Here is a 14088-nt window from a genome sequence, read left to right on the forward strand (position 1 = left end):
ACTGACAACATGGAGCCTGTTTGGGATTCTCTCTCCCTCCCCCTCTGCTTGCGTTCTCTCTCTCAAAATAAATAAATAAACATTTTAAAAAATGTGCGTGTAAGATTTCTCATAGAGTTAGCTGGTACTGAGAAAACTAAACTGGGTAAAAAGTATAGGCTAGGAGATTGCCACCTTATGTTGAGTCATAAAGAAGGAATCACGGAGGAGAGAATAGATGACCAGGTAATTTAAGGAAGTGAGAAATGAGTCATATAACATTGTCAGAAAGAGCATTCCAGGTATAAGTGACAGCAAGTACAAATGCTCTGAGGCATTTCAGATGTGACTTTAGAATATTTAAGAAATGATAAGAAACCAGTGTGGGTGAAGCTGAATGAAAAAGTCTTGAAGCAATAGGAGATAATATCAGTTTATGTAGGGTTTTTTTCTGAATTAAATGAAAAACTTTTTCATTTTTATTATTTTATTACATTCAAGGTAAAGGAGCAAATTTCTGTGTATGAAAGGTCTTTATAACTAAAAGCCCTTTATAGATGTTATCAAAATTATGCTTAGAGATTGCATTTAATCTCACGATAGTTACATTATAGTTTTCACAACTGAACTTGTGTTAAAGAATTTAATTCAGTGCTTATCACCCATGCTTTTATTTTATATTACAGGGAAATCTCATTCAGTTCCTCTTCATATTACAATTTGAGGTTAATCTTTAAGTCTTCAATGGAAATTTTGTAGAAGTATCAAAATTAGGCAATTTTTTATTTCAAACTTTAAGTTCTTAAGAATCCATCATGCTCTAATAAACATAGACTTGTTATTCTTTAGAAATGACTGAAACTTTTTGTTCTTGTTATTATTTGTAACAGCATGCAAGACGACAGCGTAGAAGCTTCTACTTCCATATCTCAGCTTCTAAGAGAGAGTTATTTAGCAGAAACTAGACACCGGGGAAACAATGAAAGGAGTCGAGCAGAACCTTCCTCCAACCCTTTCCATTTTGGCAATCCTTCTGGAGCTGCTGAAGGGGGAGGAGGCCAAGATGACCTTCCAGATCTTTCAGCCTTCCTGAGCCAAGAGGAATTAGATGAAAGTGTCAATCTGGCAAGATTGGCCATCAATCACGACCCTTTGGAGAAAGCAGATGATGCTCAAGCTAGAAAACGCCTTTCATCTGATCAAATGAAACTCTCACCTAAATCAAGTTTTGACCCCAACTGCTGTCAGGATAACTCTCAAGGTTCTACTAGCTCTAGAGAGAGCTCCCAGGAGGCAAAAAGGCCACAGTATAGTTCTGAAACCCAGTCCAAAAAAGTATTCTTAAATAAGGCTGCCGATTTCATTGAAGAGCTGTCTTCCCTTTTCAAAGCCCATAGTTCCAAAAGGATTAGACCTCGTGCCTGCAAAAACCACAAGAGTAAATTGGAATCTCAAAACAAACTTATGCAGGAAAATAGCTCCAGTTTCTCAGATATCTCAGAAAGAAGAGAAAGATCTTCTGTTCCCATCCCTATCCCTGCAGATACTAGGGATAATGAAGTGAATCACGCCCTTGAACGGCAGGAAGCTAAGAGGCGCGAAGCTGAGCTGGCTGCCAGCGAGGCAGCTGGTGGAGACACCACCCCTGGGTCTTCACCTTCATCTTTGTACTATGAAGAACCTCTGGGGCAACCTCCCCGGTTCACTCAAAAGTTACGGAGCAGAGAAGTTCCAGAAGGAACCAGAGTACAGTTGGATTGCATAGTGGTAGGAATTCCACCACCTCAAGTAAGGTAAAAATGTCCCATTAGTAATGCTTGGTAATTGCTTTCCATCCACCCGGATCCTCCTACGTCTATCTTTTAAGTATGTGGTTTCAAAAATTATACACTCCTTTTGAGAAAAAGAGTCTAACGTAGCACTCTCCGATAGAAATATAATATCAGCCATATGTGCAATTTAAAACTTTCTGGTAGCCAGATTTCCAAAAAATAAAAAGAATCAGGTGGAATTAACTTTATAATTATGTATTATTTAACCACCATATTAAAATATTATGATTTCAACAGGTAATCAATATAAAAATTATTAATACAATATTTCACCTTATTTTTGACATACTAGAGTTTTAAAATCCAGTGTGAGTTCTACACTTATAAACAGCACATCTCAATTTGACTGCTAAATTTTCCTAGGAAATACTTAATCTGCATCTAGATTTTGTAACACTTATAGTTGAAAAAGTAGCTTGACATACCCAAGTTGTTCCAAACATAGTTCAAAATTTCCTAACAGTGGAATTCAGTATCAGTTTTTAAATTTAATTAAAATTAAATATAATTTGAAATTCAGGCTTGGTTGCACCAGCCACATTTCAAGTGCCCAATACCACTTGTGGCCAGTGACTATGGTATTGGATAGCACAGGTCTATAGCCTGAAGCTTAAAAAAAGAAAGTATTTAAGATCTATACTCAATGAATACCTGTGGCATTTTTTTAACTTTAAAGAAAGCCAAATAATAGAATAAAGATTAATAAAATAAAGATAGAATAAGGCTGTGGCCTAGTAAGATCAATTTAAAGATTCATTTTACATGTATTGTATTTATTATAAACTTTTTGATATCAGCTTAATGAACACTATTCTCCTTAAAGTCCAAGTCTTTCCCTAATATGACTGATGAGTAGAGAGGATATTAATCTTTTATGTGCCTACCAGTTAGCTTTTCTTCGAAGCAAATGAAGCTTAAACTTCAGGGCTCCTCATTCGCATAAGCATTTCCTAACTTTGTGGTCTAATTTTATTTTTTTTAAGGGGTTCTTCCACATTTATGAGCTTCAGGCCTCACAAAACCCAGGGTGATATTTGCAAACCCTAATATTATAATGTAATAATATATGAATAAACTGCTTTATGTGTATTGCTTTTGTAGAGAATTACTGGTATTTAGAATCCTGTAACAGTCACTTTGCCTTCCTAACCATTTATTTACTAGTAGAATATGACTTAATTACTATTTAACATTTATTCTAGGTGTGTAAACAGGGCCTTGTCTTTTTCTTACACAGTATTCATATTATAGGTATTATGGGACAGTAATAGTATTAATAATAATAGTTTTATTCGTATTTGCGTATTGATTCAAGAGATTCTAGTCCAAAGATGTGTTCATATACTGAATTTTGCTTTTCAAAGGCAACATAAGGCAATATTAAATATTATTTCTACAATGGGGTATACACTACTATCCAGTTACCCAAATGACCTCCTTGAGGGCAGTGGTTCTCCTGTGTATCTTGAGCACCAAGCACAGTTTCAGACCCTTAGTAGTCACTGAGAAATTTTAAGTAAACTAATGCATAAAGAAACAGGAAAACAAGAAACTAAATTTAGATTTAAATCAGGAGTGAGTCATTTGACCTAAGATATGGCAAAGGGTTGAAATTGTACCACACAGAGCAGTATCTACCTTTCTACCCTAAGCATGCCTGATGACACTCTCTAGGATTCTGGTTGGTAATGCTGGTCAGATGTCATCACAGCACCATGATAGAAACTACTCAGTGACATCTGGTTGGCCTAAGTAAGCTGGGGAGCATTCAAGTTAGAGTACATGTACAACTTACTTTTCTGTTAAACCCACTACTTTTTGAACATGGGTTGGACCAAAAAAAAAAAAAAAAAAAAACCCAAAAAACTAGACCAGATCATTCAGAACTGATTCTCCCTCTTTCTTGACCATGACAATCTCAGATACAAAAAAAAAGAATTCAGTGCTCCCATGAGAAAAATCAGCCAGGAAGAATTATAAGATACCCATTCCCCAAAAAACAAAGTTATCTGGTAGTCACTCAAAAACTACATAACCAATTACAAATTTACAAACTTAAAAGTGAAAAAAAAATGTACACAGCTTCTATGTAGCAATACTAGTTTTACCTGGAAGAATTTTCTTACTGATTGAATTCATGCCTGTATCTCAACCACTGGTTTGGTGCCGGGAAATTCCTAGGTATTCACTAAATAGTTTCCGAATGAATTAGTACTTCATTTTATGACTGCAATTATATTGAAAAAAAATTTAGAATTTTCCAGGTTAACTACTAGCAATCATTATTTTCCTAAGTCCACAATTTATATAACTGTAATTGGAAAAATATATATTTAGCTTTTACTATGTGCTCTGCACTGTGTTTACTGCAATGACAGAGACAATATAAGATTTGTCCCTGCCCTCAAGGAGCTTGTGATTCAGTTTTAAAAGATCATCCAAATGTTTACAGTATGAAACCATAAGAACTATCAGGCTTCAGAGAAGGGATGGAAGACTAGAAAGATCAAAGAAGGCTTCAGACATCTAAGGTGAGAAGGAGCGAGAGGATTTAGGAAGAAATCTACTCATTTATTCATTCATTCAACAAATACCTATTGAATTACTAAAGTGACTCACTGGGAGTACAAAACAACTGTGAGCTATGGGAGGTCACGGACCTTGTTTTGAAACCAAGTCTAAAACTATTCTGAGAGGGTAGCTCACAATCTAAAAGAGCAATCAGGCAACCATGTAATCAAAACATTGCAATATTGTGTGATAAAGTCTATAACAGAAGTATGTGTAGAATGCCATAGAGGCTTCAAGGAAGATGTGATTATTTTGCCTGGAGTGCAGGATAAAGGAAGCATTCACACAGGAGGTGTCTCTTTAGTTTGAGGAGACCATCAGTGGAGGAGGAAGCAAGTGCAAAGGCCTAGAGACAAGTGTTTTCAAGGAACCGCAAGTACTTGACTATGTGAAGAACACGGGTAACAGATGAGCAAAGATGAGAGGAAGATCGAAGAAGTAGGCAGAGGGATGGGTCCTTTTAGGCCAGGTCAACTTAACATGTTTACATAAAGGCACCGATGCTGGAGTAGTAATATTTTTATATGACAGGGAGGAGACTGACCTAATTTGAAAAGAGAGTAGAGCCAGATGATTTTGCAGAACCTTGAAAGCAAAGCAGAATAGTTCAGACTTGGTTTCAAAACCACCTGGAAACGATTTAATGTTATGTATAGGGAAGTACCAAGATGAAAGGGGGCATTTAAGTAGCATTAGTCTGGAAGAATGAGTTAGACTTGAAAAGAATGGAGTCAAGAGGCCAATTAGGAAGCTGAGGAAGGTAGGCCAGGCATCAGATGCTCTGATCAGATTTGAATGGGGGCAATGGGAAAGCAGAGAAAAATGCAAGCGAGCAAGATTTAGAAGAAAAGAAATAAAACCAAACTTGGTGACTACTGGATAGGAATGATGAGTAAAAAATGCTACTCCACGTGCTTGAAGACGGGTACCTGAGATTATAATGGGGTCATTGGCAAGGGCTAAGAAAATGGAAGAGGTGGCTGATTTATGGCGGAGGTTAATAATTTGAGTATGAGGAGACTGAGAGATGATATCCAAATAGGCAGTTGGAAATGCAGGACTGAAGGTCAAATGGGAGGGTAGTGGAACTGGAGACATTCCAAGGAATGACCTGGACACTGGGAAATCTGGACACAATATCTCTGTAATTACAAAGGGACTATATATAAGCAGGTAACACTTGGAACTAACTTCCACTAGTGCCAGACTGGAGTAGTGTTTTCCAATCTTCTTCTAGCAGTAACTCCTCCTCCCACTTTTCTCCCCACAATGAATCTGTTACATGTTATTCCAACACACACACACACACACACACACACACACACACGCAAACACATATTTTAAAAAATTTGGGTGGCGGTGGGGGGGAGGGGGAGCCTGGGTGACTCAGTCGGTTAAGCGTCCGACTTTGCTCAGGTCATGATCTCACGGTTTCTGGGTTTGAGCCCCACATCGAGCTCTGTGCTGACAGGTCAGAGCCTGGAGCCTGCTGGGGATTTTGTGTCTCTCCGCCTCTCTGCCCCTCCCCCACTCGTGTTCTGTCTCTGTTAAAATTTTTTTTTAACTTTTATTTATTTTTGAGAGAGAGAGAGACAGAGAGACAGAGTGTGAGTGGGGTTGGGGCAGAGAGAGACGGAGGCACAGAATCCAAAGCAGCTCCAGGCTCTGAGCTGTCAGCACAGAGCCCAACACAGGGCTCGAACCCACAAGCCCTGAGATCATGCCCTGAGCCAAAGTTGGAGGCTTAACCTACTGAGTCACCCAGGTGCCCCTACAAACACATATTTTTGAAAGATAAAATTAGAGCTTTTGAAATTGAAAAGCATTGGGATGGAAGAAGCCTGGAACTCCTGAGTCGTCTACACAGAATCCAGGGGCACAGATTTTGATCCAGAGAATTCCTTAAAAATGCATTAAAATAATAATGAGACATTTCAGTTTACCATATGGGAATACGACAGTCAAGGAGAATAATATCCTTTTCATTTTTGCAAGAAAATGTTCAAGTATATCTGGCAACTGAGGTCTAACCTTGTATCTGTGTAATCAGCACTTTTTCCGTGTTCTTATAACTCTGGTTTAGCAAATTGAAAAATCATCTTTGGTATATTTGTTGATTTCCAAGTTAATTGGGCAGAAATTATCTTGTTCTGTAGAGGTGAGATCCTATATCACTGAAGGTAGTGTTTTTGAAAGCTTAATTTTGGACATAGCTTCATTGGAGGAGTTGTCTTAGAAAATGAAATACATTCATACATTATGCACAGATGAAAGAGTCTACAGGAATTCACAGCAAATGGCCATGATCCCTTTTTGTATCCTGACTTCAAATTCTTTTCCCAGGAATGTACAGCTGCGTCACACTAAGTATGGTTGCTTGTACACAACCTTCTGAAGCAACACAAATTTACCCTTTATAGATGTCAGTGCCTGCTTTGGCTGTTTCGTTTTCCTGTTGCTACTTCTGGACCTTGGCCTGCAAGTGATGTGCTCAGAAAATAAATTAGTTATAAAGACAAAGGATATTTTAAATGATTCAGGGGAAATACAAAAATATTATTAGAAATAATTATATATGATACATAGTGAAAAAATATAAAAATATTTTGAAATATTACATTATTTAGGGGCTTTTTCTTCTACCTTTTGGGAAAATCTAGGTGCCTTCATTCACTCATTTATCCAACCAATACTAAATGCCTACAATGTGCCATATACTGTTATACAAACAATAAACAAAAATTCACCAAAATTATTATATAATTACAATTATGATAAATGTTATAAAGGATGGTGCATATAGTGAAGGCACAAAACCTATGGGTAGGCTGTGAAAGGTTTTCTTAAAAGGTGATATTTAAGCTCAGAAATAAAAGATCCCTGGGAGTTAGCTCAGCAAAGTGGGGTTTGGGGAAAGTGTTTCAGGGTGAGGGAATAGCAAATTTGGAGGCCTTGAGTTTGTAAGACCGTTGTTGACTTTAATGAATTAAAAGAACTGGTATCCCTAGAACATAAAGAGAGAAGAGGAAATGGTTTGGGATAAGTCCAGAGAAGGGCAGAGGTGACATTTTGAGAGCCTCTTAGAACACTTTGGGTCAGCATGATCTGAGACCTCAGTGAATATGCAAATTCGCAGATTCCACCTTATACCTACTGAATCAGAATCTCTGAAAGTGAGGCCTAGACATCTGTGTTTTAACAAACTGCTGTTTGTCTCCATGCTGAGAATTTTTGCAATTTCTTCAGAGGCATCCTTACTAGGAGGGACCTTCCCCAGGTTGCATTCTTTGGTAACACTTTAGCACCTGCTTCTCAGTTCTTATTCCAACAGTACACTCCTCACAGACTTCTATTGTAGTCACCTCACCTTAGTTGGTGGTGCTTTGAGGCAAGATCTGTTCTGAGGTGGAAAACCAGGCTAATTTCTGTGGTGTCCACTTGGCCCATGGGAAGACATCTTTGCCCTTGTAAACTTTGGAAATTTAGGCTCCTTCCACTGAAGTCTTCTCTCCTTGTCCTTCCTTCTTGGGCAATACTAAATATCCTTTCACCTTAAATGTTTTTGAGGCAAGGGTTTGGTATAAATTCTCTATCCCCACAAACTCCAGAAACTCTCCAAGTCCTTGCTACTTGCCTACCAACTTTCTTTAATCAGTCTCTTGACTTCATATACACTCCCAGAGTGGACAAAGATCACCAGACTGAATTGTCTGAATTGTTTTCTAAAGTATATTTTGAATAGATACTGAAGAATATTTACATACATATATGTGCATAATATAAGAATAATAGCATAGACGTCTATGTGTCCACATATCCATTATTTTTAAGACCACTGTCTTCCTAATGCTGTCCCTTCCTCCCATCTCAGAATAACCATGAGCTCAAATCTTGTGTTTTCTCTTTAGATTTTTCTTTTTTTTAATGTTTATTTATTTATTTTTGAGAGAGAGAGAGAGAGAGAGAGAGAGTGAGCAGGAGAGGAGCAGAGATAGAGAGACAGAGAATCGCAAGCAGGCTCTCCCCTGTCAGTGCAGAGCCTGATGTGGGGCTCGATCCCACAAACTATGAGATCATGACCTGAGCCAAAATCAAGAGTCAGATGCTTAACTGACTAAGCCACCCAGGCACCCCCTCTTTAAATTTTTCTTAATGGTTTTTCTTCATAGTTTTACAACATATCTTTATGTCTCTATATAATATTGATATGGAAGTATTTACAGGTGAATGACACAAAATCCTAGACTTCCATTAAAATAATTCAAGGCGGGAAAAAATGGAGAATATAAAAGAAACACATTTGCCATTTGTTGATAATTTGTTGAAGCTAAGTGATATGTGTATGGTGGTTCATTATACAGCGTCTCTACTTGTGTTGTTTGAAAATTTCTATAATAAACAGCTTTAAAAAGTAACATTAGTGAAATTCGCATGTATTTTTTATGTAAGTGGAATTGTGACATACATATTCTTCTGCTGTTTGAATCTTTTCTCTAAAAACTATATCCATGACATTGCATGTAACTCTAATTCACTCATTTTCATCACTATATAGCATTTTACTGTAAGGCTAGAAGATTGTATTATTGATGTATAATTTTTCCTGATATGAGCAATGTTATTATAAACATTCTAATATATTCTCCTGGTGCATGAGTGTGTCTAGGCATGGAATTGCTGGTGGAGTATGTACAACAACTTTATAGTAATACCAAATTTTTTTCAAAAGAATTGTTTCAACTTACATTCCCACCAACATCGCATAACAGTTCTGGTTGTTCTACCTCATTGACAATATGCGTATTATCAGACTTAAATTTTTGCCAGTCGGATAGGTATGAAATGGTATATTGTAATTTTCATTTTCATTTCCACAGGTTTTAATGAAGTTGAGATTTTTAAAAGCATGTCTATTGACCATTCAGTGTTCACTTCTATGAAGGGCCTCTTTATATCTTTCATGTTTCTATCAATTTGTTTGTTTGTTTTTTCTTATTGACTTGTAAGACTTTTAAAAAATCTGATTAAGATACTAATCATATGTCATATATGTTATGAAAACATCCTCTCTGGGTTTGACTGGCCTTTTTCTTTTCTCTATGGTATCTTTCATAATTAGATATTTTTAACTTTAGTATAAAATTAATCACATTTCTTATGGTTTTCTAATGTTTATTTTTGAAAGAGAGAGAGAGAACAGGGGAGGGGTGGAGAGAGAGAGAGAAAAGAGAATCTGAAGCAGGCTCCATACCATCAGCGCAAAGCCAACTCAGGGCTTGAAGCCACTGACTGTGAGATCACGACCTGAGCCAACATCAGACACTCAATCAACTGAACCACCTAGGTGCCCCTGTGGCTTTGGTTTTTATAGTATGCTAGCTTAAGAAATTTTTCCTAAGTGGCGCATGGGTGACTCAGTTGGTTAAGCGTCCAACTTCAGCCTAGGTCATGATCTCGCTATTCCTGAGTTGGAGCCCCTCATTGGGCTCTGTGCTGACAGCTCAGAGCCTAAAGTCTGTTTCAGATTCTGTGTCTCTCTCCCTCTCTCTCTCTGCCCCTCTCCCATTCACTCTCTGTCTGTCTGTCTCTCTCTCAAAAATAAACATTAAAAAATTTTAAAAAAATTTTTTTCTAACCTCAAAGATATTCTTGTATATTGTCTTCTAAAAGTTTTATAATCACGTATTTCACATTTAAGTTTTTAATCCATTTAAAGGTGATTTTGTGTATGGTATGAAGCAGAGAATCCATTTCAGATTATTTTTAGGTTATTTTTATTATTTTTATTTTTAGATTGGATAACCAACTGTTTAATCTCTAGTTTATTGAAAAGTATATTGTCCCCCCACTAATCTATAATGCCAGCTCCATCGTAGGTCAAAATTCCATAAACATGTGGAGCTAGCTCAGGGCTTTCTATTCTTTTTCTGTGGTTTATTTACTGCATTGCAATAGAGTTTTCATCATTTTTATTTCCAGCCTTTTCATTTTAAGAATTTTTAGCTCTTCTTGACCTTTTGTTCTACAATATAAATTTTAGAATCATCTTTTCAAATTCCATAAGAATTTTTTTTAATTTATTAAGATTTTGGGGATTGCATTGAATCTGGAGACCAATTTAGGAAGAATTTGACAATTTTAAAATATTGAGGCTTCATATTCAGGATCACAGTATAGTATATTTCTCCATCTATTTAGGTTACCTAATATTAAGCCTGAATAATTTTTTCTCTGAGTCTTACAAATCCTTGGCTAGATTTATTGATAATGACCTCATTTTCATGATGTATAAGTGATAGGTTTTTAAAAAACTATATTCTATATTTGTTATATATAGATATGCAATCGACTTTGTACATTGGTTTTCTAACCAATGTAAACTTGCTACATTCTAGAGATTTTCTATAAATTTTGGGGAGAGGGGGCATTCTTCCTTTCCAATCTTGTGTCTTATATTTCATTTTCTTGACTTATGGAACTAGCTAAGCCCTTCTCTACAATGTTAAAAAGAAATGGTGACACATTGGTATTCTAGTCTTATTTATAATCTTAAAGGGAATACTTTCCATTTTTCACCACTACATAAGATTTTGTTTTTAAGTTTCTTTTGTTTAGGAAAATTAAGATTTTTTTAAATCATGAATGGATGTTGGATTTTATAAAACATTTTTCTGCATCTATTGAGATCATTATCTGACTTTTCCCCTTTATTCTTTTGATATAGTAAAGAATAGTGATTTCATAATGTTAAGCCAAACTTGAATTCTTAGGATAAACAAAATCAACACCATCAGGGTGTTCCCAAATTCAACAAATAGAAGAATTTCTTCTGAACAAAATTTTAGCATAGTCAACAGAAGAAAGGGGAAAAAATGATACTTTAAAATATATAACAGTAGAAAGATTCAAGTACCTTGCATCAACAGAACTAGAAAATTCAATATGTTCATTTGTTCGTTCATTCAATAAAAATTCATTCAGCACTCACTATACATCAGGAACTATTCCAGGCAGTTGAAATTCATTAGTAAATAAAACAAAGTTTCCTGCCAAATTCTATTCTACTTGACATGAGGGAAATAGATGATAAACAGTAAATTCAATAAATAAGTAAATTGTATAGTAATTTAGTAATAAGTACTATGAGAGAAAGAAAAGGTAAGAATTCTAGAAGGAGACAATAAAAAGTCTCTAGTCAGCCCTGTCCAAAGTAATGTAGTCCTTTAAAAATTTATTTTAGGGTTTGTGTTCATTTTCACTTTATTAATCCTCACTTTTATTTTTTCTAATTTTTTTTTTTAATTTTTTAACGTTTATTTTATTTGTGAGACAGAGAGAGACAGAGCATGAACGGGGGGAGGGGCAGAGAGAGAGGGAGACACAGAATCGGAAACAGGCTCCAGGCTCTGAGCCATCAGCCCAGAGCCTGACGCGGGGCTCGAACTCACGGACCGCGAGATCGTGACCTGGCTGAAGTCAGACGCTCAACCGACTGCGCCACCCAGGCGCCCCTCTAATTTTTTAAACATTTATTTATTTCTGAGAGAGAGAGAGACAGAGCATGAGCAGGGGAGGGGCATAGAGAGAGGGAGACACAGAATCTGAAGCAGGCTCCAGGCTCTGAGCTGTCTGCACAGAGCCTGATGTGGGGCTTGAACTCAGGAACTGCGAGATCATGACCTGAGCCAAAGTTGGTCGCCCAGCCAACTGAGCCACCCAGGCACCCCAATCTTCACGTTTATTATTAAAATTGGTTATGTGGTAAGAAGTGGTCTTGATATCTTGATATTAATCAACTGCTTATTTATGTTTTTCTTAAGTTACCAAGAAGTTTCCACCTGGAAGAACTTAATAAATATTAATAAAATTTCAAGCATAAACATATCCTCCCCTTGTACTCCCAATGACTGAAATACAGACTTTGGTCATAAACACCTAAATTTGTTAACTCAGTAGCAAACAGGACATACAAGACATCAGTTTGTGTCACAAAATCCAACAAAACTTGGAGTTTTGTTAGGAAACGTCTACAATTATCTTATTGTCCAATATATTCCAGAGTCTAATGCAGTCTGTCTAGGGAAGAGTCACTCTGATGCATGGAGAGAGCTGAGGATGTCATGAAGTAAACATACAACCTATTGTCTATTTTAGGCCCTGTACACTTCACATAAGAGATCAGGCATTGTTAGACAAAGCTGGTTTAAGGCAATTCAAAGAAAGTTATTTTCTAGCCCCCAAGCCTTCTTGAAAGATGAAAACAAAACACACTTGAGGCTATAATAATCCTAATTTGAATTTATTCATTTAACATCCATACAGCAAACATTTTTTTGGAGTAGCTGTGATGTGCCATACACTGTGCTAGGAACCAGATAAACAAATGATAAACAAAACAAACGTGATTATCTCTGCCCTATGGTGTCTACCATAGTAAGGTAGAGCAGTAAGGGAGAGCAATATTGAACAAACAAACCTACAAATCAATGTATAATTATAAGTAAAGGAAACAAACATGAAAAGGGAATTATAGGAGGTAGGACAGGGACATTGGAAGGGCTGGGGCAGAGCTAAAGAAATGTTCTGAGTAATCATTCTTTTAATGAGCATTATTGCTGGTGAGTCAGAATAACACATTCAAATTACGTTTAGAAGTCATTAATGTGCTAAAGCAATGAGTCATAACATTTATCCAAGCCATATTTTTGATAAAATAGTAACCTAACAGCAGTAACCAAAAATCCAGTTAAATCTGAAAACGTGTCTCTTCAGCGTTTTCATTCCGAGGCTTGGTAGCTAGCCAAATTAGCAGATCTGGCAAGCTACGCTTAGTGCTTTAAAACTGGGTCCTTCTTTTTCATTTGGACCTGCCTTATTTTCCCAGATCACTGATTCATTTCTGTTAAGCCATGAATCACGTCTGGCACTCCTGTCCTTCTGTAAGTGTCATGAGGATTTGGCATTCTAAAACGTGCACCTTGGGCAGGGCATTTCTGTGAAAACATTCCCTAACATGGATAGATGTTTGAAGACAGTGTGTTTCCTTCTTAACCTCAGAAGTCTTCAGGATAGCCAAGTAAATTTTAATACTTTTTTGAAGGCATCCTGACCGGCACATTATTTCTGAGTGGGTCATGGTATTAAAGTCAGAGTGACGGTTACTGATTGTTCTGTGGGACTGGCTGAAGCTATCCTGCCATCTGAGTAAGAACAAAAACGTTTCTGACAGGGAGTTTGAGTATTTGAATCATTTCACTTATTGACTTCTGGCTGTCCAATTGCTCTAGATGTTTCCACTCTCATTTTGGTAAGGAAGAACAACATTAACTAAAGAGATGAGATAACCTTATAATGTTTATATAAGGGAAGATATTTGTTTATTTGTTTTGAATAGTTATTTCTATTTGTTTTGTCAAATTAATACAGGTACATTGCTTAAAAAGTCAAACAATATTAAAGAATAGAACCATTTCAACTCACTTTGCAGTTTCCTATTTATTTACCTCTAGATTTCTAAATAAAATGCCAGTAGTTTTCAATTTTTTTGTTCCCAGGACCCCTTTACAATCCTAAAAGTTATTGAGGCCCAAAAGAGGTTTTGTGTTTATAAGTTACATCTATATTTATCATATTAGAAATAAAATAGAAATTTTTTAAATAGTTGTTTCTTATTCATTTTTAAATAACAATAATGAACATGTAAGTG

General features: G+C 36.4%; 1 protein-coding gene across 1 annotated transcript in view; it reads left to right on the top strand.

Moving 5' to 3' along the window:
• MYPN (myopalladin) overlaps positions 1-14088 on the top strand; it is a 105488-nt gene that overhangs the window by 26948 nt on the left and 64452 nt on the right. The window contains exon 2 of the mRNA XM_047072851.1: positions 870-1772. Within this exon, the coding sequence (XP_046928807.1) occupies positions 871-1772 (902 nt within the window). The 5' untranslated portion in view covers position 870. The remainder of the gene's footprint in view (positions 1-869; positions 1773-14088) is intronic.

This window comes from Lynx rufus, unplaced genomic scaffold, assembly GCF_022079265.1.
Source record: "Lynx rufus isolate CCGP_SWC_20201006 ecotype Redwood Valley unplaced genomic scaffold, mLynRuf1.p SCAF_11, whole genome shotgun sequence".
NCBI classification, from domain to species: domain Eukaryota; kingdom Metazoa; phylum Chordata; class Mammalia; order Carnivora; family Felidae; genus Lynx; species Lynx rufus.